Here is a 24052-nt window from a genome sequence, read left to right as displayed (position 1 = left end):
ATAAAAAAAATACATGGGAGGTAAGTTGTCTTATTCTCTATACTGTCCCATAGGCTTGTAGGATTTCATCATTACTTTTTGAAGGGCAACAGGCGGGTCCCAGTTTCAGGTGAGGTACAGTAAGTACACTCTGCCCTGTCTCACTGAGGTGTTTCAATAAATTAGCAGCCTGTAAAGAAGTAGGAGTCAGTCTGAGAATTTTAATCACCAACATCTGGCACACTTTGGGTGATACGTAGGACAGGACAAGGCAGCAGGGTCAGAGGCCTTCAGTCAGCAGCAATTTACCAACTTTCAGAGAAGCATCTCAATAGATTAACAACCTGTACAGAAGTAGTAGCGTTTCTTCTATCGATACTTCTCTCTCTGTCTCTCTCTCTATATATATATAAGGCTGTATAGTTATATAGTTATATAGACATAAGTATATATACTTTATATATAGTTACATAGTTATATATGTACAGTATATATATGCACTATGTATATAATGTATATATATACTTTTTAAAAACATAAATAAGAATACACAAGATACACTGTGGTCAATTGTTCATTTGTTTTCTCATTTAATACTGTAACCAGAGCTCCTTCCATATCAGTATATTCAAGTCTTCCTCACCATTTCTTACCCAGACGAATCCTAAGCTACTTAGCCAACTTTCTAAGGACAGATTCTTGGGTGCTGCCTATATTTCCTGTCTTCTGAGCAAGGTTCCAGTGAACCTTGGGTGAGAGGAGGCTACCCTTCCTCCAGATATGCATACAGCGGTCTTTGCTAACTGCGGCTCTGCTCAGATATCCCCTCCTCAGAGAGGCCTCCCCGACTGCCCAAGCTGAAGTAGGCTTCCCCTTCACCCTCCACCTAATTACCTCTGATCACGCTCAGAATTTAGTGCTCGTGGCTCCATATGACAAAGGGCTTTGGTTTGCTCACTGCTGGATTCCCAGCCCCTAGAACAGTGCCTGGCACAGAGGAGCTGCTCAGATACTCGCTGAATGAGTGACTCTCCACTCACCCTGAAGCCTCTTGTCTCTTGAGATGCCTGATTATCAGAAGATGCAGAGGTACTCCATATTCACATACTTAAAACCGCCTCTCCTCCACCACTAAGGATGAAAGAAAGGAAAAAACCTCAGGCTCCTTGACCTAATTCTCTCCTCCCCCTTTCCACACACTTCTGCTCACACCAACCTCCCTGTGATACATTGAATTCAGCAGTGAAAAACGGCAACTTCACACCTGCCTCTCTCTGTAAAGCAGGTGGTCACATAAATAAACACCCACATTCCCTGTAGGCAGCTCTTTAAAGAAACTTCGGCAAAAGGAAAATTCCCTCTATGAATTTTCATGCATTGGAGAATATTGGTTGGGTAAATGAGTATCTATGATGAAGGAAATGGAAAATCTATGGAGCCTCCTAGGGTGATGATGCCGGTGGAGGTGAGTGGGTGGGGAGATGGATGGATTTAATTCCCTCCTAATATTTCTCCCTGGTCGTGGGAGACCAATAAACCCCAGGGAAATTTGTTCTGATAATAGGCATGGAGCATGGTTGCACTTGAACCTCACATCAACCTTAGGAAGTGATAATGAGATTATTATAATGATAATTATGACACATAATAGAACACTTCTGTGCCAAGAACTGTTCTAATTGCTTCACTGTATTACTTCATTTGCTCTTCATTACAACACTATAAGGTAGATACTATCCTTATCCCCATTGTACAGATGAGGCAACTGAGGTGCAGAGAAATTAAGTCACTTTCCCAACATTCCTTAACAGGGGAACAACAAAGCCAGAATCTGAATGCAGCAGTCCACCCCGGAAGCTATAACCTGATGCTGTCATTTGCACCTCGTTGGTCAGAACCTAGTTACCTGGCCACATCCAGCTACAAGCGAGACTGGGAAATGCAGCTAAAACTTAGGGGTTCTGGCACAATAGAAGTAGAGACACGTTTTGCGGGACAGTGAGCAGTCGCTACCAGCTCACCCCTAACCTTGGCTTTCTTTCATGTAGTTAAGATCCAAAAACTAGGGAATGCACAGCCCAGCCACCCCACATAAATGGGCCAGGCAGTAATTAAGACAGACATTCTTATACATTGGCAGGGGGAGTGCCAGTAGGGAAATCATTCTGGGAAGGTGTATTGGTATCGCTAACTGATGCTATCTCCAGGTAGATAATGTCTCCGACTGCCAGCTGGTGTCAGAGAACTGCTTGGTGGTTTTGGGAAAAACACACACACATTGGAACTGGTGTCAGAATCAGAAGGTCTAACCTCCAAAATCCTACAGCATCACTTCTGCCATATCGTATTGGTCAAAGCAACCCACAAAGACGGCACATGTTCAGGGAATGGGAAAACAGAGTCCAGCTCCTGAGAGCAGAAGCTGCAAAAAATCATGGCCATTTTTAATATCGAAAATGAGAATACATTTATTTATTTATATACTTGTATGCTTGTTTTTTGGCTGCACCACCTGGCTTGTGGGATCTTAGTTCCTGGTCTTAGTTCCCTGACCAGGAATAGAACCCAGGACCCTGGCAGTGGAAGCGCAGAATCCTAACCACTGGACCGCCAGGGGATTCCCAGAGAAAATTTTTAATGGAAAAAGGAAATGGGGGGAAAAGAGGAGCAATAAAAAAAAAATTTTTTTTAAAGCTTATGGGAAGAGGTAGCGTGAGGGCCCCAGTCCTAGGACCACACACATGCCCTGGGACGGTGGTCGCAGCTTCAGGGCAGGCAGATTCTGCTCCGCCTCCTCCATCTCTGCAAGCTTCAGGACCTTCTAGCGCAGATCCAAATAAAGACAAAACGCAACCACGTTCTACTCCCATCTTGCTGACCCTGTCCTGTGGCCTTTCCCAAATATATTATACCTAAGCCTCTCCTCCTGCAGTTAAATGACATGATATGTGTATCAAGAGTTTCAGGGAGAGCAGAGTACACACTCAAATGATAACAGTAGTAAGACTTGTTATACCCAGTGAGAGGCAACGTCTCATGACTATGAGAAGATTCAAATGGTTAATCCACGTCAAGTCCTTAGGACAATCCCTGGCACTTAAAAAAGACCCCCAAAGTGCTGTTGCTATTGTGGTTGCTGTGGGTATTTTAAGAGGCCCCATCAAACTGTTACAAAACACGAGCTTAGTATATGTCACGAAAACAGCTAAGGCTTTAGAACTGCAACGTCCAACGCAGTAGCCAGTAGCCATAGCAACTATGAAAACTTTAATTTATCAAATTATGTACAACTAAGAATTCAGTTCCATGGCCACATGCCAAGTGCTCAAGAGCCACACGTGGTCAGTGGCCACCATACTGAACATCGCGGACACAGAACTTCCGCATCTGTGCATAAAGTTGGGTAGGACAGCGCTGTTTTGCGGGCCCCAGTTCCTTTTGAAAGGACTTTATGCTAATTAACTCACGTCATCCACACAACAATCCCATCCATAGTGCAGGTTTCGTGACTGCAACCTCTTTACAGACGAGGAAACGGAGGCTCAGAACATTAGGACACGGGTCCAAAGACACAGAGCTGGGATTTGAACCGGGCAGACCTGTCTCCCAACCAGTCCTAATCAATTCTTGTTGTTTTTTTCAGTATTGTTGAAGCAATACCTTTCTTCCCTTCTTCATTCCTGCATCTTCCTCCCCTCCCCGCTCTCCTTCCCAACCCCCTCCCTTCCTTCTTTTCTTCCCTCTCCTTCCTTTCCCCCCTCCCCTCCCTCTCCTCTCAAGCCCCTCCCCTCCTGCCCCTCTTTTGGTCTTCCCTCCTCCCCATTTCTCCCTCCTGATCCTCCTCCCCTTCTCCCAGTAGGAGTACCACTCTCCTCCCCGCCCCTCTCCATCTCCCCCGCCACCCTCCACCCCTCCCCTAACTCCTCCTCCTTCCTTCCTTTTCCCCCTCCCCTCCCACTCTCTCCAAGCCCCTCTCCATCTCCCCGCTCCCCACTAATCCCTCTTCTTCTCCCACCTCTCAGTCCCCGCCCACTCCAATCGGCGCGCGGAGGAGTCTGGGAACGCGGGGTGGGTGTGGCCTCACGCGGCGCGGGGGCGGGGCGGGAGCAGCCGAGCCGCGCAGGCGCAGACCGCGCTCTCGCTGGCCACATTGCGGTCAGAACCCCACAGCGGTCCCGCCGGGTTTTCGTCGACGGGGAGGACCATGCACCCTGGATCGCGGGAGGGACCCCGGAGGGGGCTCTGAATCCCTGCCCCGCCCCTGCGTGCCTCAGTTTCCCCGCCTGGACAGTGGGTGCGAGGACCCCACCTGTAGCTGAGGTGCTCCGCGGGGCTCCATCCGCCGGATCTGCTCCGTTCTCGCTACTGTTTAGGTAATAGTAACGGCCCCGCCGCCGCTGGCAGTCACGGAACGTTGATTTCCTCAGTGCCGGGCGTTGAGCTGAGTGCTCAGTGCTTAGTCAGTTAAGCTGAGTGCTTAGCTGAATACTCACTCCGCGCCCCGCAGAGGGTGCCCCGCTCCAGCAGTGCCAGCGTCGCCCGCCCGGAGGTCGTCAGAGATGCAGATTCTCGGGGCCCCTCTCCCGGGAAGACCGACCCAGATTCCCTGGGTATGTCCCCCGGGGCCGTGGCCTCCTAAGCTTTCCCGGTGATGCTGATGCTGATGCAGTGAGAGAGACGCCCTTTCAGCTCGTTAAACCCTTGCAGTAGCCTGATCCGGTACGCACTGTGACTTCCCCATAACTGAGGCACCGAAAAGACTCCCCACCCCACCCCCTCGCACCATCACCACCAGGGGGTTATTAAGTGCGACTTAATAACCACACTTAGGAAGCTCCGTGTCCGGCACCATTCTAGGGGTCTTTATCTGTATTGACTCACTTAATTCTCACAACCCTATAAAGTAGGGGTATTATGTCCCTCACCTTACACAGGAGGAAACAGAGGTTAAGTGACCTGCCCAGGAACACACAACTAGGATGTGGCAGAGCCGAGACTGGAAGCCAGGCAGTCTGGATCCAGAGTCTGGTCTCTGTCAGAACAGTGCTCTCCAGGGTGGGGCGTATGCCAGGCCATGCAGTGGGGTGCAGCCAGAGAATGTTAGAGCTTGTGTTCCTGGGTCGTTTCAGTCCGAACATATAGTGATTCAACTTTACTCCTTAATTCAAAGATCCGTTTTTTTTCATAGTGTAATATCTCCGAAATTAGGATGTGTCTTACCACTGACGGTATATTGTGGTTTATTTGGCAGATTCTTTTTTTTCCTTAGTGAGATAAAATCATGTTTTCTTTCAACCTATGGTCTCTTGGAGTAAATGAAATACGGTTTTTACTAGAGTACATGTATATACATATATACGGTATTTGGCGTAGTTATGTGTATTAATGTAATTATGGTATTTCATGTGAGCATGTACTAATAGACCTTATTATATACATGTATGTACAGCATTTAGTATATCTTTATATATACACCTTATTTACAGGGAATATGGTATTTAGAGTTTACCTTATATATATGTATATATGGTATTTGTTCTGTGTAAATAGTTTATATGCCAATGTATATGGTATTCAGAACTGTAGTATATATATAATCAGTTTACATATATCTTACACACGTGCCTATGTATTTAGTGTGCATGATTACACATTACACATTTATACAGGTATAAATGGTATTTAGTACCATAGCACACAGATATAAGATCACATATATTTTATATACATATATATGTGGCATTTAGTGTGTGGTTGAACCACATATACATGTATATGTGATATTTTGTGCATATATCTTATACACATGTCATGTATATCAGTTTCTATATATCTTATATGCATGTACATATGGTATTTAGTGTGTGGTTACATCTCATATGCATAGATACGGTATTTAGAATGTGTGTGCACCTTATGTACTCAAATGTAGATATATCATTTTATTGTGTTTCGCAGATACTGCGTTTTTTTACAAATTGAAGGCTTGTGGCAACCCTGCATTGATCAAGTCTATTGGTGCCATTTTTCCAACAGCATTTGCTGACTTCTTGTCTCTGTGTCACATTTTGGCAATTCTGGAAATACTTCAAACTTTTAAAAATTATTTGTTACGGTGATCTGTGATCAGTGATCTTTGGTGCTACTATTGCAAAAAAACTACCACTCACTGAGGCTCAGATGATGGTCAGCATTATTTAGCAATAAAGGATTTTTAAATTAAGATACGTACATTTTTTTTAGACATCATGCTACTGCACACTTAACAGATTACAGTATAATATAGACATAACTTTATATGCCCTGGGAAACCAAAAAATTTGTGTGACTCTCCTTATTGCGATATTTGCCTTATTGTGGTGGTTGGGAACCTAACCCACAATATCTTCAAGGTATGTTTGCACCTGACCATGCATACTCATGGCAGCATTACAACAGCCAAAATGTGAAAACAACCCTGATGTCCATTAGCAGAGAATGGATAACAAAATGTGGTATGTTCACACAATGGAACATTTTTCAGCCATGAAAAGGAATGAGGCCCTGATACATGCTACTACATGGGTGGACCTCAAATACACCCAGCTCAGTGAAACAAGCCAGACACAAAGGGCCACGTAGTGTAGGATTCCTTGTGTATGAAATGTCCAGAACAGGCAAATCCATGGAAACAGAAAGCAGATTGGTGGTTGCCAGGACCTGCGGTGAGGAGGGAATGGGGAGGGACTGCTTCATGGGTGCAAGGTTTCCCTTTGGAGGTGATGAAAATGTTTTGGAACTAGATAGCGGTAATGGTTACACAACATTATGAATGTGCTAAATGCCACTGAATTGTACACTTTAAAATGGGTAAAATGTTAAATTTTATGCGTATTTGAGCATAATAAAAAAGGAGGGGGTGGGGGGTGGCTAGTTGTGAGCCAAATCCTTTGTAGGGTACTGGAATAAAACATAATAAAGGGAAGCCCAGTTTAGTAGGAAGAATGTTGAATATATAGATGGCGATAATAAAATAACAACAACAATAAAACATATATCCCTTACCACATGGCAAGCACTGTTCATAACGAGTTACTTACACTAACTTGTTGAAATGTCATAATGACCCCATGAAATGGGGACCTTATGCCCATTTTCTAGATGAGGAAACTGAGGCACAGAGAGGTTGAGTAACCTGCCCAAAGCTACACAGCAGGTAAGTGGCAGAGCCAGAACTGAAACCCAGGTATCTGGCTCCTGCAGCCTCACAGTTCACCAGCCCAGGCAACAGGTGTCAAAGGAAAGTGGCAGTCAAGGCCTGGGTCAGCGCCTAGGTGAGAGGCCCTGGTTCTCTCCAGAGCCCCACGAGCTGGGTCAGGGATGGTGGCCAGAGGAAGCTGATGCAGTACGGAGCAGTCAAGGGCGTGATGAACACTCTGCAGCTGGGACTGATTTCTCTGTCCCTGGGCCTTTGTTCCTGGGGGCTTTTTCATCTGGTAGCAGAGCCGGACCCCAAGTGTAAGCTGGGGCCTGGGGCAGTGGTGGGGGCTCAGCCGCTTGGCCCTAAGGGTGGATCTCAGGTCCAGGTCCTGATGGGGGTGTCTAGGCAGAGTGGCCCTGGGTCTGAACCCACCTGGGAGAGACATCCCCACTCCCTACTTCCCCAGCCACCACACTGTGGCGGTGTCTGGGTAGCGTGAGCCCATGGGGGGGGTGTGCTGTGTCTCTGTGTGTTTCTCTGGATGAGAAGAGCTGTGTGTGTGTGTGTGTGTGTGTGTGTGTGTGAATCCAGGGGGCAGGGCTAGGCCTGGTCTCTCACTGTCCCCCCTCTCTTTCTCTCCCTCCACCACAGTTCCATCAGCCCCCAGACCCCACCACCCATCCCCTGGTCACTGTGGGCAGTGGAGGGATGGCTGCCCAGCTGCTGGCTGACAAGGCCCTGGTGAGTAGTGTCAGCTCCTTGCCCTCCTCCTCGTGGGTGGCTCAGGTTGGGCCGCCAGAGTCAAATGAGGCCCTGCTGGAGCCCCCCTCCGGGGCCTGTGCCCTGTCACCTGGGGCAGGGTGGCCACGAATACAACTTTATGCCCAGTCCCACAAGTCCTCATAGAGAATCATCAAACTTTGGGATGGCCTTGGGGACCGCCACACAGCCCTGAAGCCCCAAACCAAATCGAGTCCCAGCCCTGTAATAATGATGTCATCCTAATGACAGCTGACATTTCTTGAGCACCTACTGTGTGCCAGTGCCATTCTGTGCTGGGGGAGGGGGATATTCCCTGGGAGGACCCACTGAGGCCAGGGCCTTGCCCCACCTCCCTGGCTCCTCCAGCCCTGCCGGCCTGGTTGAACCAGACATCTTTGCTGTCACAGGAGTTGGTGACATTCAAAGATGTGGCCGTGAACTTCACACAGGAGGAGTGGCAGCAGCTGGAGCCGGCTCAGAGGGGCCTGTACAAGGATGTGATGCTTGAGAACTTCCAGAACTTGAGCTCCCTGGGTAAAACGGGGGGTTCTGGGGAGGGCCCTATTCCTAGTTCATAGGTGGCCCCTTCTTGCTGTGTCCTCACAAGGAGGAAGGGGTGAGAGAGATCTCACTAATCCCATTTGTGAGTACTCTGCCTTTATGACCTAATCACCTCCCAACCACCTAATGCCATCACCTGGGGATTAGGATTTCCACATATGAATTTGCAGGAGGGGCACATATATTCTGTCCATTGCACACACACACTAGACCTCATTCTAGAGCCCTTGGCAAGTACTTGAGGAGGCTTCTCTTTGCTTTCCCAGCCCCCAGCCCTCACCCCTTCCAGCTCTGGGAGTAGGTGACATGGCTGACATTCGTGTTTTCCGTTTCTTTCAGAAATGGAGACTGGAGAGGAATAGCCCAGTGGAAGCTGTCCCTGCAGGAGTATCCCCTGAGCTGGACCTGGAAGATCTGGGAGGTGGCTGCCCCTGGGGCTGTGCATCAGGAGAGGCCGGGACAGCTTCAGGAAGGGCCCCTTCAGAGCATCAGCCAGGAGACCCCCAGCCAGGAATTCCAGGAGGGAGGGGACCCCACAAGTGCGGCCCGCGGAATCCCAACTGGGAGAGCCCCTGCTGTCACTGAGAAGCCCTGTGTGCCAGGAGTGCGGGGAGGCCTCTGCACACTGCACCGAGCTGGCGCAGCACCAGCGCGTGCACGCCCTGGACAAACCCTTTGCGTGGGGCGAGTGTGGGAGACGCTCCCTCAGGAAAGCCACGCTCACGGTGCACCGGCGCGTCCACACCGGCGAGAAGCCGTTCACGTGCGCCGAGGGCGGCAAGGCCTTCTGCCAGCTTGCCAACCTCACAGCGCACCGGCGCATCCACATGGGCGAGCGGCCCTACCGGTGTGCCGAGTGCGGCTGCGCCTTCGTGCAGAACAAGCAGCTGCTTGGGCACCGGCGCACACACACCGGCGAGTGGCCCTACAAGTCCTGTGAGTGCGGCAAGGCCTTCACCCTCATCACCAACCTGGTGGACCATCAGCGCATCCACACCAGGGAGAAGCCCTTCGTGTGTGACCTGTGCGGTAAGCGCTTCACCAAGCGCTCCTCCCTCCTCGGGCACCAGTGGGCCGCCAGAGGCGACAGGCCCCACCCGTGCAGGGTGTGCGGGAAGGCCTTGTGCAAGAAATCCGAGCGGGTCAACAACCACCGCACGCACACGGGCGAGCGGCCGTTCAAGTGCTACGAGTGCGGCAAGGCCTTCAGCCAGAAGGCGCAGCTCGTGGTGTACCGGCGCAACCACACGGGCGAGAAGCCTTTCCACTGCAAAGCCTGCGGGAGATCCTACAGCCAGAAGGGCTACCTCACCGTGCACTGGCGGACCCATACCGGAGAGAGACCCTTTGAGTGCACGGAGTGTGGCAAGACCTTCAGCCAGAAGGCGCACCTCTCCATTCACCTGCAGATCCACACGGGCGAGAAGCCCTTACCGCTGCGGCGAATGCGGGAGAAGCTTCCGGAAGGTGTCCTTCCTGCTCTAGCATCAGGCCATCCACAGTGACGAGAGGCCCTTCCAGTGTGGCGTGTGCAGCAAGGCCTTCGTGCGGAAGTCCACCCTGGTCCAGCACGGCCGAATCCACACAGGGGAGAAGCCCTACCAGTGCGGGCAGTGTGGGAAAGACTTCCGGCACCAGCCCACGCTGACGGCGCACCGGAGGATCCCCACCGGGGAGTGGCCCTATGAGTGCAAGGTGTGTGGCAAGGCCTTCAGGCGCATCGGGAACCTCACCTGCCACCAGAAGACACACGCTGCTGCGGGGGTGCCCGCCAGGGAGCCCAGCCTTCTGCCCACTCTCCCAGATAACCTGTCACAGGTCAGGCCTGAGATGGCGGCCAAGTTTCAGCCTCCTCCCGTCATCACTTTAGAATTAACTCAGGGACGTCAAGAGATGCCCTTGGGGCTTGTGACACATTCCTGAGAATTCCCTCAGGACAGGCGACAGCTGCCGTACTTCAGCAGTGTGCGACCTGTGCAACCACACAGGGCCTGGCCCACGCTCGGTCTCACGCTCTGCAGTCACCATTTTGAAATGCTTAATAACCTCTGGACAGAAGGCCCCATATTTTCATGTTGCACCAGACTCCAAAAATTATCCCCGTTACCAGGGGAGAGATTAGATCAGGCAGGGGTTGGCAAACCGCAGCCCGGGGTCCAGACCTGCTTTCACATGGCCCCCAAGGTAAGAATGGCTTTCACACTGTAAAATAAAGTGAAGGGTTGTAAAATAAAGCGAAAAGAATATGACACAGAGAGAGCTTTTGTGGCTTGCAAAGAATACATAGTCTCTGGCCTTTTGCAGAAAAGGTTGGCCAACCCCTGCCATCAACCAACAGTTATTTGTGGAATTCCACACCTTTCCTCAGCACAGGCTGGCAAAACCCGTTTGGTCTCATGGTCCCTCTTGGTGGTTCCCTCGGGTGGGCTCCTGGGACTAAGTGGAGGAGACTGGCCGGCTCCGTTCTTTCATTTCCCTCTAGGCCTTTTTAAATATTTATTTATTTATTTATTTTTGGCTGCATTGGGTCTTTGTTGCTGCACGTGGGCTCTCTCTAGTTGCAGCGAGGGGTGGCTACTCTTCGTTGTGGTGCACGGACTTCTCATTGTGGTGGCTTTTCTTGTTGCGAAGCACGGGCTCTAGGCGTGCAGGCTTCAGCAGTTGTGGCACGTGGGCTCAGTGGTTGTGGTTCGCGGGCTCTAGAGTGCAGGCTCAGTAGTTGTGGCGCATGGGCTTAGTTGCTCTGCGGCATGTGGGATCTTCCCGGACCAGGGCTCGAACCTGTGTCCCCTGCATTGGCATGTGGATTCTTAACCACTGAGCCGCCAGGGAAGCCCTTACTGTGGCTCAGACCAGCTGCTGTCCTTGGTGCTGAACATCACCTGCGTACCTGGCACTTTACCAGGAATAAACGTGATTCTCTGTTAAATGGCTGCTTATCCACTGCAGGATCTGGCGTCTCTGCCAGAAAGGTTTGTCCAGTGGGAGCTTGTTGTAGCTCACTCACTGTATTCGTTTGCTCCGGCTGCCATGGCAAAAGACCACAGACAGTGCAGTGGGCTTGAATGGCAGAAATCTATTTTCTCACCGTCTGGGATCTGGGTGTGAGCAGGGTTGATTTCTCCTAAGGCCTCTCTCCTTGGCTTGCAGATGGCGGCCCTCTTGTGGCCTCTTCACGTGGCTGTCCCTCTGCCCGTGTGCAGCCTGGCATCTCTCTCTCTCTTCTTAGGACGCCAGTCATTGGATTAGGGCCCACTCATATGACCTCACAGAACCCTAATTATCCCTTTAAAGGCCCTATCTCCAAATGCAGTCACATTTTGAAGTTACTGGGTGTTAGGATTTCAATATATGAATATAGGCAGAACACATGCAATCTATAACATCCTTAAATGGCTAGAAACTTAGCCTTTTGCAACTGTAGCTGCTGTCTACATGTTACTGGAAAGCATGAGCACCCACCTTGCATTTTGGGTGGCAGGGGGAGACAGCAACCCCCCACACTCCTCACTTTCCTTCCTTCCTGGTGCAGAGTTAGTCCTGGGACGCAGCTGTCCTGCCAGAAACCGCATTTCCCACTTGCATCCAGGAAGGGGCATGGACCACTCCTCCCTGTGGAAGGTGAGGAGAGGGATGTGTCCAGAAAAGGCTGGGCCTTTGCCACCTGCCCTTCCCCCATCCGCCCCCTGGATGCCAACCCCAGAGTGTTTCCAGAAGCGGTGAGCTGAAGGTAGTAGAGGGAGTGTGGACCCCCGAGTCACCCTGTGGAGATCCTCCTACGATCGGCTGCAAGGAATTAGGCCCCAGGTCTTTGGGGTTTGTTGCTGCATTTCGTCCATGCTGACCCAGCTCTGTGACCTCACCATCACCTCCACCCTGTGTGGGAGGTCAGGCATCACCTCCATTGAACAGACAAGGAGGCACCGAGCAAGCTCAGGCTGACCACTGGGTAAGTGGCAGTACCAGTGGTTGAGCCCAGGATCCCCTGACCCCAGAGCCCACTTGATCACTCCTCCACTCTGCAGGGGCTGCAGACCAGGGGTCCAATCTGTTTCTTGCCCCAGATGTCGTTGGTGTGGCCTGCTTGGGCCTGGCCCAAGTAGCATTTCTTAAATATGGGAATTTGGTGCTGTTTAGGAAACGGAAACATTGCACATAAAAGCTTTCAGCTCCAAGATCTTGAGCAAAGCATTAGTACTCTGAGCCTCAGTTTCCTCAGCTGAAAAGCCAGGATAATAATAGCATTCTAGACAGTACTTATTAATATTTTATTTGACTGTTGATAATAGAGCACTGTATTTATTATTTACTATTAATTAATGATAACAATAGAGCACTATTATCAATAGTAAAATAATAAGATATTATTAAGGTTGTGGATGAGGCATACATTAGACAATAAGCCTGCTTGACTCAAAGCACTTTATGTTCACAAGAATCCCATCCAGTATGTCGGGGGGTCATAAACCTGTGATTTGAGAGAGGATGGTTTGCACCTCTCCTGAAATTCCAAAACTTCCAGGAGATTCCTGGCCATCACCAGCTTCTGGATCTGTGTCCAGGCCCTCAGTGAATAATACTGGACGGTGACCACGGGCCTCTGATAACTCTCCAGGGCTTGTCTCTATCCAACGTCTCAGTTACCTGCATCCCGTCCTGACCTACCAGGGACCGGGTGGCGCTGAGATAAGAGGGTGCTCCCACACCCCTCCTCCCCGTCCTTTCCCATTTGATGAGAGGACTGGGCCAGGTGTGGAAAGGTCTAGCAGGGAGAGGCTGAGTGTCCCGTCTCATGATAGGAGGTGATGGGAGGGAAGCACAGGAGGAGGGTGGCGACATGGCTGCTAGGCCAAACCGTCAGAGACCCTGACTCTTAGCTCCTACTGGGAGGCCTAGAAGGTTGCCAAGCTCCATGTGCTCGTTTTATTGAAAGACCATGTCTCATGCTCCTGCCTGACTGCACGATCTGCCTGGACAGGTCCTCAGGGTGCAGCCTGAGGGATGGTTGTCTCCACTTCGTCCTGGAAACACCCCTGGACGACACCTCCCAGCCTCCATGTAGGCCTGAGGGGAGGCAGCTGTCAAAGGCGTGGTACACAGTGGGAGACAGTGGGAGACACTGGGCCACTTCCGGTCCGGTGCTAAGGTGTGGGTCAGACTTACCTCCTCCAGGCTGCCTCCCCTGACCTGCCGCTGGAACACTCATGGCGGCTGGCAGCCAGCTCTGACCAGCCCTGTGTCCTCAGGGGTGGATGGGATGTAGGTCCTAAGTGACCACAAGAAGTGCGACTGGGTGGAATTTTTGGTCTGAGACTGAGAGAGAAGCGAGGGAGCAGGAGAGAGGCAGAGAGGCTGGGGGCTCTGTTGTCTAAGGCTCTGTGTTGCCAGGACCTGCAGCTTAGCCTGCCCCTGACTATCCTATCAATCGACTTCGGAGATGCCCACAACCCCCTTTTTAAAGCAGAGGGAACCGAAGCACAGAGGGTTAGAAGGAACTCACTCGCTCACAGCTGGGGCTCACCTTCGATCCATCCAAGGCTCACACTTGCCCTGTGCGTCACAGTCACTCACCCGGCCACCCCTGCCCCGCCCCCCAAGCAGGAAACCTGATCACATGACATCTGTTCTTGCCAACGGGAATGGGGGCATGGCGATGAAAGCTGGTGCAAACAGATGTAACCCGGAGCCTCTCAGTCTCTCTGGGCCCTGCCCCCATCCCGTGGTCAAGAGAGCACAGAGGACAGCCAGGACCGGAGGCTCTCGTGGTGACCGAGGCAATGAGAAGGCTCCCCAAAGAAAATGTCACGTGCAGCAGGACCTCACTGTCACAACAAAAGCAAGAGAGGCCATCCGATGACGCTGGGGCCGGCTTCTCCGTGTCATCCCACTTCTCCCCGACTGTGACCTGGGCAGAATGGACCCCATGCCCACGTCAAGGGTGGACAGTGGTTTCAGGCCGATCTGGGCAGTCACTCCCATTCATTCCCCTTCCACAGCTACTATTTCAAGGATGAGGGCAAGACCCATATCTAAGCCAATCAGCACATGGCACTTCTCTGGTCAGAACAATCAGCCCTGGTGAGTCCAGCGGAATGAAGCGTAGGGCTTTTTTGCCAATGACTGGAAGAGGTCTGTCTCCATCTGCACGAGACTGAGGAAGTGTGTCAAGAGGAGCTGCTGGAAACCACCATGAAACCACAAGGGAAGCCAGCCTGAGGACGAGGCCAGTGCGTGAAGGGAGAGCCAGCAGACCACGGGGAGGCAGAGCTGTGGTTCTGACGCGCCGTGCATCTGGATCAAGCCCACCCTGATGCCTGCACCCTGATGCCTGCACCCTGACATTCAAAAACTGTCCATGTTTCTACATGGCTGTTTTTCCTACCTACAACACGAAGTGTGCTTACTGATATAAGTGGTTGCTTAAAATGAATTATTCTTTGTGCACCCCGGCGTCAGGAAGTGTGGGACATTCAGACACGCCAGGACATTTGCGACCAGTAGCACAAAACATTAAAATAAAAAGGTGGTGGAAAAGGTCCCAGAGAGGGGAGACTGGGGGAACTCTATGTGTACACAAAGCTTCAGGTCAGCCTTAGGAGACTCCAAGTTTAACTGCAAAAAATAACTATGTAAAGAGACTCAGATGTGCAACTTATTGAATCCGGTTAAGTATTTTAACCTGAATATCAAGCCTGTTGTTACTCGCTCCCCTGCCCTCTCCCACAAGCACTGAAACCGACTTTGACAGCACACCTGTTACCTGTATCTTTCTCACCTGATGACTGTTTAAGATGACACTGGTCTCCCTTCATGAAAGTTTTATTAAAAAAAAAATTTAACAGACCACTATGAGAAACTTTGGCAGCCAAACCGGTTACTGTTATTGCTAACTCTGAAAAAGAATTTTTTTCCTCTCACGAACTTGCCAACTTCTACCGCTTATTAGCCTGGGGGGAGGAGGCTTCCAGTACGGTTTAGGGAGACTGCAGGGGGGCTGGGATGTGGAAGGACGACGAAGGGTCCCCCTCTAGCTCTTCCCCATAGAGGAAACTCACAGACAACCTACGTCTGGACTAGACCGAGGGTGTGTGTGACAAGGGGAAAAACGTCCCCACGCTCTTATCAAGTCCTTCACGCCTCTCCCCAACTTTACTATCGGAACGGAGACCGACCGGAGGCTCCATCTCAGCGCTTAAAATGTACTGAGCGCTTGGTCTGGAACCCTGACGCGCTCCGTTCCTGGAACTCCCGTGAGTTACCAGCCACAGCCAACCTTGCAACGTTCCCAAGTACACTGGGCACGGAGGAACTTGCCTTCCGGCTCGGTGGTGTGGACGCCCGGCCGGGAAGGAGCGCGTGGGAACCAAGACCCCCACAATTCCTAAGAGCCGCGGGGCTGCGCCACCCTCGGCCCCCACTTGAGAACTCCCAGAGAGCCGACGGCCCGTGCTAAGGACGCCGCCCACCTGGTGTAGACTGGGGCGCCCCAAGCTCCCTAGGTGTGGATCCTCAGGTGCCGCGTGAGGTTGGTGTTCCGGCTGAAGGTTTTCCCGCACTCGCCGCACCTGTAGGGCTTCTCCCCGGTGTGGATCCTCTGGTGAACCGTGAGCGAGGAGTTCTTGATGAAGGCCTTGCCGCACTGCGCGCACCGGTACGGCTTCTCGCCCGTGTGGATGCGCTGGTGCTCGATGAGGTAGGCGCTCTGGCTGAAGGCCTTCCCGCACTCGCCGCACGCGTAGGGCTTCTCGCCAGTGTGGCCCATCTGGTGTACCACCAGGGACGAGCGGCCCGTGAAGTGCTTCTTGCAGATGTAGCACGCGTACGGCTTCTCGCCGGTGTGGATGCGCTGGTGCTGGGTCAGAGCGGAGTTCTTGCTAAAGGCCTTGCCGCACTGGCCGCACTCGAAAGGCTTCACCCCGATGTGCAGCCTCTGGTGCTGGATCAGGTAGGCGCTCTGGCTGAAGGCCTTGCCGCACTCGCCGCACGCGTACGGCTTCTCGCCCGTGTGGTTGCGCCGGTGCAGCGTCAGCGACGAGCTCTTGTTGAAGGCGCGGCCGCAGTCCCCGCACGCGTACGGCTTCTCGCCCGTGTGCGTGCGCTGGTGCTCCGTCAGGTGCATGTTCTGGCTGAAGGCGCGCCCGCACTCGCCGCACACGTACGGCTTCTCGCCCGTGTGCGTGCGCTGGTGCACGATCAGGTGCATGTTCTGGCGGAAGGCCTTGCCGCACTCTCCGCACGCATACGGCTTCTCGCCCGTGTGGACCCGCTCGTGCTGGGCGAGGGAGGAGGTCTTCCGGAAAGCTTTCCCGCACACGCCGCACGCGTACGGCTTCTCGCCGGTGTGCGTGCGCTGGTGCACGATGAGGTTCATGCTCTGGCTGAAGGCGCGGCCGCAGTCCCCGCACGCGTACGGCTTCTCGCCCGTGTGGACCCGCTGGTGGATGGTCAGCGACGACCGTTCCAGAAAGTGCTTCCCACACACGTCGCACTGGAAGGGCTTCTCCCCGGTGTGGATGCGCTGGTGTTTCACCAGCGACGAGCTGCGGCCAAAAGCCTTGCCACACTCGCTGCAGTCGTAGGATTTCTTCTCCGCGTCCGGTCTAGAGGGTTTACCAAGGTCCGAGTTACCTGCGAGGTTCTTGCCCCGCATGGCAAACGGGTGGATCCCTGCTTCCCTCGGACCCCCCGACCTGGGTGGCGCCGGGGTGGGGCTCTGGTTAACGAACGCCAGCAATTCACGACATTCGGGGTCCGACTCTCGGGAGATTTCCAGCCGCCCCGGGCAGGTCCTAGCGCTTCCCCGCCGCGACTCCACCCTGTCACCCTGCGTCCGCGCTCCGTCCACGGCTGAACCCCAGGCCCCGGATGGTTTGTCTTCCGAAATCTCTTCCTTCAGGTCCGGTTCTTTCATTTCAGGTCTCATTTCCAAGTCTGGCGGGGGAGGAGGAGAGAAGAAATGTACGCAGTTAATGCTGGGTGGAAGTAATTTCCCAAGCGGGGGTGGGTAAACGACAGGGCACGGATGGAGAAGCTAAGAGCAAAGCAATGCGCTGACGACACACGTGGTTTCAGAAGGCAGAACCAACCTAGGAGGTGAGCGGAGAACTAGAAATGTCCCTTTCGGAGCTCGGAGGAGACACACAAGTTGGGCTGAGAGGGGGCGGGTCAGAAAGGCTCTCGCAAACCTGAGTGAGGAGTTTCTGCAATGGATTCCTCCCCTCCAGGGTCCCTCCTGAATATCCCCAACCAGTCATGCTTCTCAGAGCATCGATTTTGTATTAGAAATGATACAAATACAGCTGACGTTTACGGCGCGTGCAGGTTACCCCGTCTTTCCGGGCCCCGGCCCAGCTCCATCCCGCCCTCCCCAGCCCCGTAGGCCTCACTCCCCTCCTCCACTGCCCAGTCGTGGAGCGCAGGTATCCCCGTGGGGCTGGCTCCAGACCTCTCCTCTTTGCACATCCATCCCTTCCTGGTCACCAAGCGAAGTCTCCAATCCCCTCCCACGTGTATCCTGTTCATTTCTGTTTCCTGTCTGAGGTCCGGACTCTGTATCATGGACCTAATGGCTTCATTCCCAACATTTAAAAGTTGTGAGATCTTATACAAAAATGTCACGAAAAGTGTGACGATATGACCACACAAAGCCTTTATTCCTATGAGGCGATAAAAAGGAGTGGAGCAGCAGCTGTTCCCGACCCCTCATTTAACCCCCACCTGGCCCCACCAACACTTGAGTTTGAGACCCCCCCCTCCCCTAAGTCATGTCATGCCTGCATGGCCCCGCCAAGGGAGTCTGGACTTCTATATAGTATCTTCTATATAGTGATGCCTCCCAAATGTATGCCCCCCACCCAGACCTGCTGAGTTCTGCTGAGGACTATTCAGAAGCCTCCTGTGTCCCTCTTGGGTATGGCAAACCCGTTTAACAGGAAACTTGTGATTTTGGAACCCTCACCCCCACCCCAAATGATAAAAAAAAGAAAGAAAGGCTCATCAAAGAGATGTAGCAACATAGTCAGACACAGAAGGACACTCATATGAGGTCCCCAGAGGAGTCAAATTTATAGAGACAGAAAGTGGACGGTGGGTCCCAGGGGCTGGGGGAGGAGGGAACGGGCAGTGTTTACTGGGGACCAGGTTGGGGAAGATGAAAAGGCCTCTGGAGATGGATGGTGGTGATGGTTGCACAACAATTTGAATGTACTCAATACCACTGAACTGTACACGTAAAAAAGGGCTAAAATGGTAAATTTTGTGTTATATGTATTTTACCATCATTTTAAAAAGTGTTTTAAAAATAAAGATTTAGCAGTCATTTTTTTTTTTTTTTTTTAGCAGTCATTTTTGATTCGCCCCTTCCCTCCCATCATCCAGGCTGTTAAGTGCCACTGGATGGGCAAAGCAGCTTGAGCCAGACCAAATCTCTCCACCAACACAGCCAACCATCGAGTCAGGCACCGCAGGTTTCCTGCCTACACCCTCTGCCCTCTACAAGGCGCCGTCCACTCAGTGGTAGGGATCTTCTCAGGCAGGCCAAGCCCTCCAGCATCTCCCCAGCACACTGAGAATCAGGGCCAAGACCTTCCCTCCTGGGCCCTTGGGCAGACAGAGCCAGCCTGGATCCTGCCGACCACGCCGGACTGACGCACCTTCCTTTTCTTCAGGCACACTTGCCCTGCAGTTCCCTTTTTACCCCTTTGTCTGTGCTGAGCTCTTCCTGCCTTGGGCCTTTGCACCTGCTGGCTCCTTGATACTCCTTGCGTGCTCATCCTCAGGCCTCAGTTAGCATTTTTCCTCCATCCTACGGTGCAAAGGAAGATCTCTCTTGCTATCCTCTTGCCTGCTTCCTAGTGATCGTTCGTTATAGCCTGTGGCAACTTGTCTTTGTCCCTTGATCTGTTTACTACCAGCCCCTGCCCCGCAGTGGAAAGTGAGCTCCAGGAGGGCAAGACCCTGGCCTGTGCCTGGTTAGTTACAGGATCTGGCACACAGAAGGTAGCAGGTAAACATGCACTGCACACTTGCAATGTGCCCAGTACGGGGCTGAGCAATTGGCACAGATCATTCCGTGTGGTCCCCACGACCATGTAGTTATGTTTGAGATTATACCCATTTTACAGACAAGGAAACAAGCTCTGAGAATTAAGTCACTTACTCAAGGTCACACAGCATACTAGAGGCAGAGCTGAGATTGAAGCCTATGACCACAGAGCCACGGGCCCTGGTCAGTCACTGTTTTGCTGTGTTCTTATGCTTTCCCATGCCAGAGCAAAGGATTTGAGAAATACTTGAGAGTGATCCTGGCTTAGTGACCCTGGGGTGTAGCGTGACGCCCAGATGTTAGGGCAGATGGAGGCATGGGGCATGAAGGCCCCGTGGCATGGGTGGGGGTGACTTCTCAGTAGGAGGAGGAAAGGAAGGCTGATGGTGGATTTGGTTTGGGGTGCATGGGGTCTGAGACGTGCTGGGGACATACACTGGCCTGAGCCTGCAGAGATGGGAGGCAGCAGAGTCTCGGTTGTGAATACAGTTGGAAGTCTTCTGGAATAAATATGAGAGCTGGAGGGAGCATGACAGCAAAATCCCAGAGTTAAGGGGCAGTTAAAAGGAGGCGGCCTCCCTTTCAGGGATTAAAACCCTTCAGGAGATGTGGCAACATGGATGGACCTAGAGAATATTATATTTAGTGAAGTAAGACAGAGAAAGACAAATATTATATGAAATCACTTATATATGGAATCTAAAAAATAATACGAATGAATCTGTATAAAACAGACAGACACAGAAAACAAACATATGGTTACCAAAGGGGAAAGGGGGGGAGGGATAAATTAGGAGATCAGGATTAACAGATACACACTACTATACATAAGCTAGATAAGCAACAAGGATATATTATATAGCACAGGGAGCTACATTCAATACCTTGTAATAACCTATAATAGGAAATAATCCAAAAATACATACGTGTATATAACTGAATCACTTTGCTGTACACCTGAAACTAACACACTATTGTAAATCAACTCTACTTCAATTAAAAAAAAAAAACACAAACACCCTTCAGGAGAGATGATTTGCAAAAAAGCAAACATCAGCTCTTACTCGTGAAAAGGTATGCAAACACAGCTCAACATCAGCCAAATTAAAAGGACCCTGCCATATGGCTTTTCACCAATCAGATCAGCAAGGAGCAAAGCATTTGATGATGTGTGGCTGGTGACAGTGTGTGGACATGGGCCTTCTTGCCCACGGTCAAGGGAAATGTTAACAGGACAACGTCTGCAGAGGCCATTTCGGCAACAAGCTACAAACATCCAAAATGTTATTCATTCCTTTTGGTCTAAATGTGGATTTTTTTTCATGGTACTAGATTTCTTGTCCTTTATAGTTTCTTTTCCCATATTATGTATTTCCACAATTGCTTCTGATCACAAAGTAATTCACACTTGTTATTAAAACATCAAACCTCAAAAAATAACATAAAATGGAAGTCTCCTGCAATCTCACCATCTAACAGTTTGATGTATATTTTTAGAATTTTCTCCCAGTGCATACTTTAAAAAAATATGCACAACACACCCTGTATGCACACACACATATGAACACACACTGTTGTTGTTGTTTTTCTGAAACGTGGCCAAGATAGAGTAACAAAGATAAGATTTCCCTCCAGCCTACAGCCTAAAGCAATGGGAGGAAGAGAGGACAAAATATATAAAGCAAAGGTTTTCAAGACACTGGACATGAGTCAACAAAGTGCAGTGATTCCTGAGACATAGGACTCAACAGTGGCAGGCCCTACGACCACCCAACTTACTCGCAGGAAAGTTCGCAGGCCACAGCACAGGAGGGGAAACTGAGGTGAAGCCCCGCAGACTCCCTGAGTTGAGGAGATGGAATTGAGAGACGGAGGCAGGTGGAGTTCACAGAACAGAGTACTGGACAGGAAAGTGTGGAGAGTGGGCTCTGGAGACAGGCAAGGTCCTCCCTCCAGGACTTGGGTTACTGATCAGAACACTCATACACAGAAACTACCCAAGGCTGGAGAAAACCACCCGAAAGGAATTGAAAACAGTACCCAGAGCCGACGCAGGGCTGGGAACAGTGCCTCCTCACACCAGCCATGTAACTCGCACCATATAATTCATGGGGCGTTGGGCAGAACACTCAGAAGGGTCTTGTGGAGATTAAGTCGTCCTAGACTGAACACAAGCCACAAAGGCAAAAATGAAAGCAGGTCAAATGATGTGGTATTGGTGTCAAGACAGACAAATAGATGGATGAAACAGAACAGAGTCCAGAATTAGACCCACACATACATGAACAGCTGATTTTTGACAAAAGTGCAAAGGCAATTCAGTGGAGAAAATTCAGTGGAAATTTTTCAGTGGAAATATTCAGTCTTTTCAACACATGGCGGAACAACAGGACATCTATTTGACAAAAAAAAGTGAACTTGAATTAACATTTTGCATCATTAGAAAAATTAACTCTAAGGGGATCATAGAACAAAATATGAAACCTAAAACTATACAACATACAGAAGAAAACCTTTGTGGCTTTGAGATAGGCAAAGATTTCTAAAATCTGACACCAAAAGCATGATCCCTAAGGAAAATAATTTATCAATTGGACTTCCAATTAAAAACTTCTCTTCAAACAAATGATGCTGGGGAACCTGGATAGCCACATTCAAAGGAGTGACATTAGACCCCTTTTTAACATCATTCACAAAAATTAACTCAACGTGAACCAAAGATGTACATGAAGAGCTACAACTGTTAAACTCTTAGAAGAAAACACAGGAGTAAATTTTCATGGCCTTGGTTGGTCAATGGTTTCTGAGATACGATACCAAAAGCACAAGCAACAACAACAAAATAAATAAATTGAACACATCAAAATTAAAAATGTTTGTGTTTCAAATGATGCCATCAAAAAAGAGAAAAGTCTACCCACAGAATGGGACAAAATATTTGCAAAGCATCTACCCGATAAAGGACTTATGTCAATAATAATAATAATAATAAACATATAAAGAACTCTCAAAACTCAATAATAAGGAAACGAACAACCCAACTAAATAAAACAGGCAAAAGACTTGAACAGATATTTCACTGAAGAGAATATACATGTGGCAAATAAGCACATGGCAAGATTCTCAATATCAAATGAAAACTACGATATGATAAGACTACACACCAACGAGAAAGGCTGAAATGAAAAAGATGGAGCATACTGAGATTTGGCAAGCACTTGGAGCAGCTGAAACTCCCACTCACTGCTGGTGGAAATGTCAAATGTTACAACTGCTTTGGTAAAAAGTTTGGAGTTTCTTTAAAAGTTAGATATACACCTCATATCTGAGCCAACCATTCTACTCACCGGTGTTTACTCAAGAGAAAGGAAAGCATATGCCTACAGAAAAACTTGTACACGCACGTTCACAGCAGCTTTATTTGTAATAGTCCAGAATTGGAAACAACCCAAATGTTCATCAACAAGTGAATGGATAAACAAATTGTGGTCTATCCATAGGCAGAATGGTATTCAGCAATAAAAAGATGTGAACTATTGATACATACAACAACATGGGTGAACCTCAAAATCATCATGCCAAGTGAAAGAAGTCAGACCAAAAAGAGACTACATGCTGTATGATTCCATGTATATAAAATTCTAGAATATGCAAATTAAACCACAGTGACATAAGGCAGACCAGTGGTTGCCTGGGGATGGAGGGTGGGTACGGGGAGGGAAGGGAGATATTACCCAGGGGCATGAGAAACTCTTCGGGGTAATGGATATGTTCATTATCTGGATCATGGTGATGGTTTCCTGGATGTGTACAGATGTTGAAATACACTGAATTATTCTTTAAATATGTGCAGTTAATTATAGGTCAATTATACTTCCACAAAAGCTGTTGAAGAAATGGGACCATACTCTAGCTCTGAAAGTTAGTGTTTCAACAACACATCAAGGGACATGTGCCTACAAAGAGTGCTCATCTTTGAAAAGCATGGTTTCCATCATATGGCTACACCTTGATATGTTAGTCAGTCTTGTACATGTGGGCATTTAGGTCATTTCTATTTTTCTTCCTAAGGAAAACTTTGTACACATATAGAAAGATTTCTAAAGGGTAGATCCCTAAAAATGGAATTGTTCAAAATTTGGCTGATAATGCCAAACTGTCCTCCAAAAGAGTTGTCCCAACATTATACTCCTAAAAGGACAGAGTCCCTTTCCCGATACCTTCATAATGCAGGCTATTATTCTTTTTCATTTCTGTGTACCTCATGAGCAAAAACTGTATTTCCTTGACTCAGTTTGTATTTCTTTGACTATTAGTAAGATTTAAAAATCTTTTATAAAGCGTGATTCCATGTATTTCCACACTTATGAACTTCCAGCTATAAGTCTGGCCATCATTCAGTCTTTTTCTTATTTATTCCTAGGAGCTCTTTACATAATTATAATCCTTTGTTATCCATGTGGTAAATATTATTCCCCATTTCATCATCTGTCAACTTTATTTTTAGCTTTGAGTGATTTAAACTT

General features: G+C 49.8%; 2 protein-coding genes across 3 annotated transcripts in view; one reads left to right on the top strand and one right to left on the bottom strand.

Annotated features, from left to right (window-relative positions):
* The first annotated feature begins 1432 nt into the window (after positions 1–1432).
* On the top strand, positions 1433–10543 carry LOC111180568 (uncharacterized). Its single transcript, XM_089903474.1, is given in 9 exon segments — positions 1433–1444; positions 4487–4589; positions 7222–7280; positions 7811–7900; positions 8203–8491; positions 8653–8657; positions 8705–9053; positions 9056–9909; positions 9911–10543. Coding segments are annotated over 9 exon segments (2256 nt in total). The 3' UTR covers positions 10406–10543.
* A 4742-nt stretch (positions 10544–15285) lies between these two features.
* Positions 15286–24052, bottom strand: part of ZNF71 (zinc finger protein 71) — a 20383-nt gene continuing 11616 nt past the window's right edge. For both annotated transcript variants that reach the window (XM_089901981.1, XM_022584943.2), the window contains one exon: positions 15286–17413. In XM_089901981.1, coding sequence (XP_089758107.1) covers positions 15978–17413 — 1436 coding nt within the window. In that variant the 3' untranslated portion in view covers positions 15286–15977. The remainder of the gene's footprint in view (positions 17414–24052) is intronic.

The sequence above is a fragment of the Delphinapterus leucas genome, chromosome 20 (genome assembly GCF_059928025.1).
Source record: "Delphinapterus leucas isolate spDelLeu-1000000601 "Yukka" chromosome 20, BTC_Dleu_Yukka2, whole genome shotgun sequence".
Taxonomy (NCBI): domain Eukaryota; kingdom Metazoa; phylum Chordata; class Mammalia; order Artiodactyla; family Monodontidae; genus Delphinapterus; species Delphinapterus leucas.
This window is presented reverse-complemented; position numbering and strand designations above follow the sequence as displayed.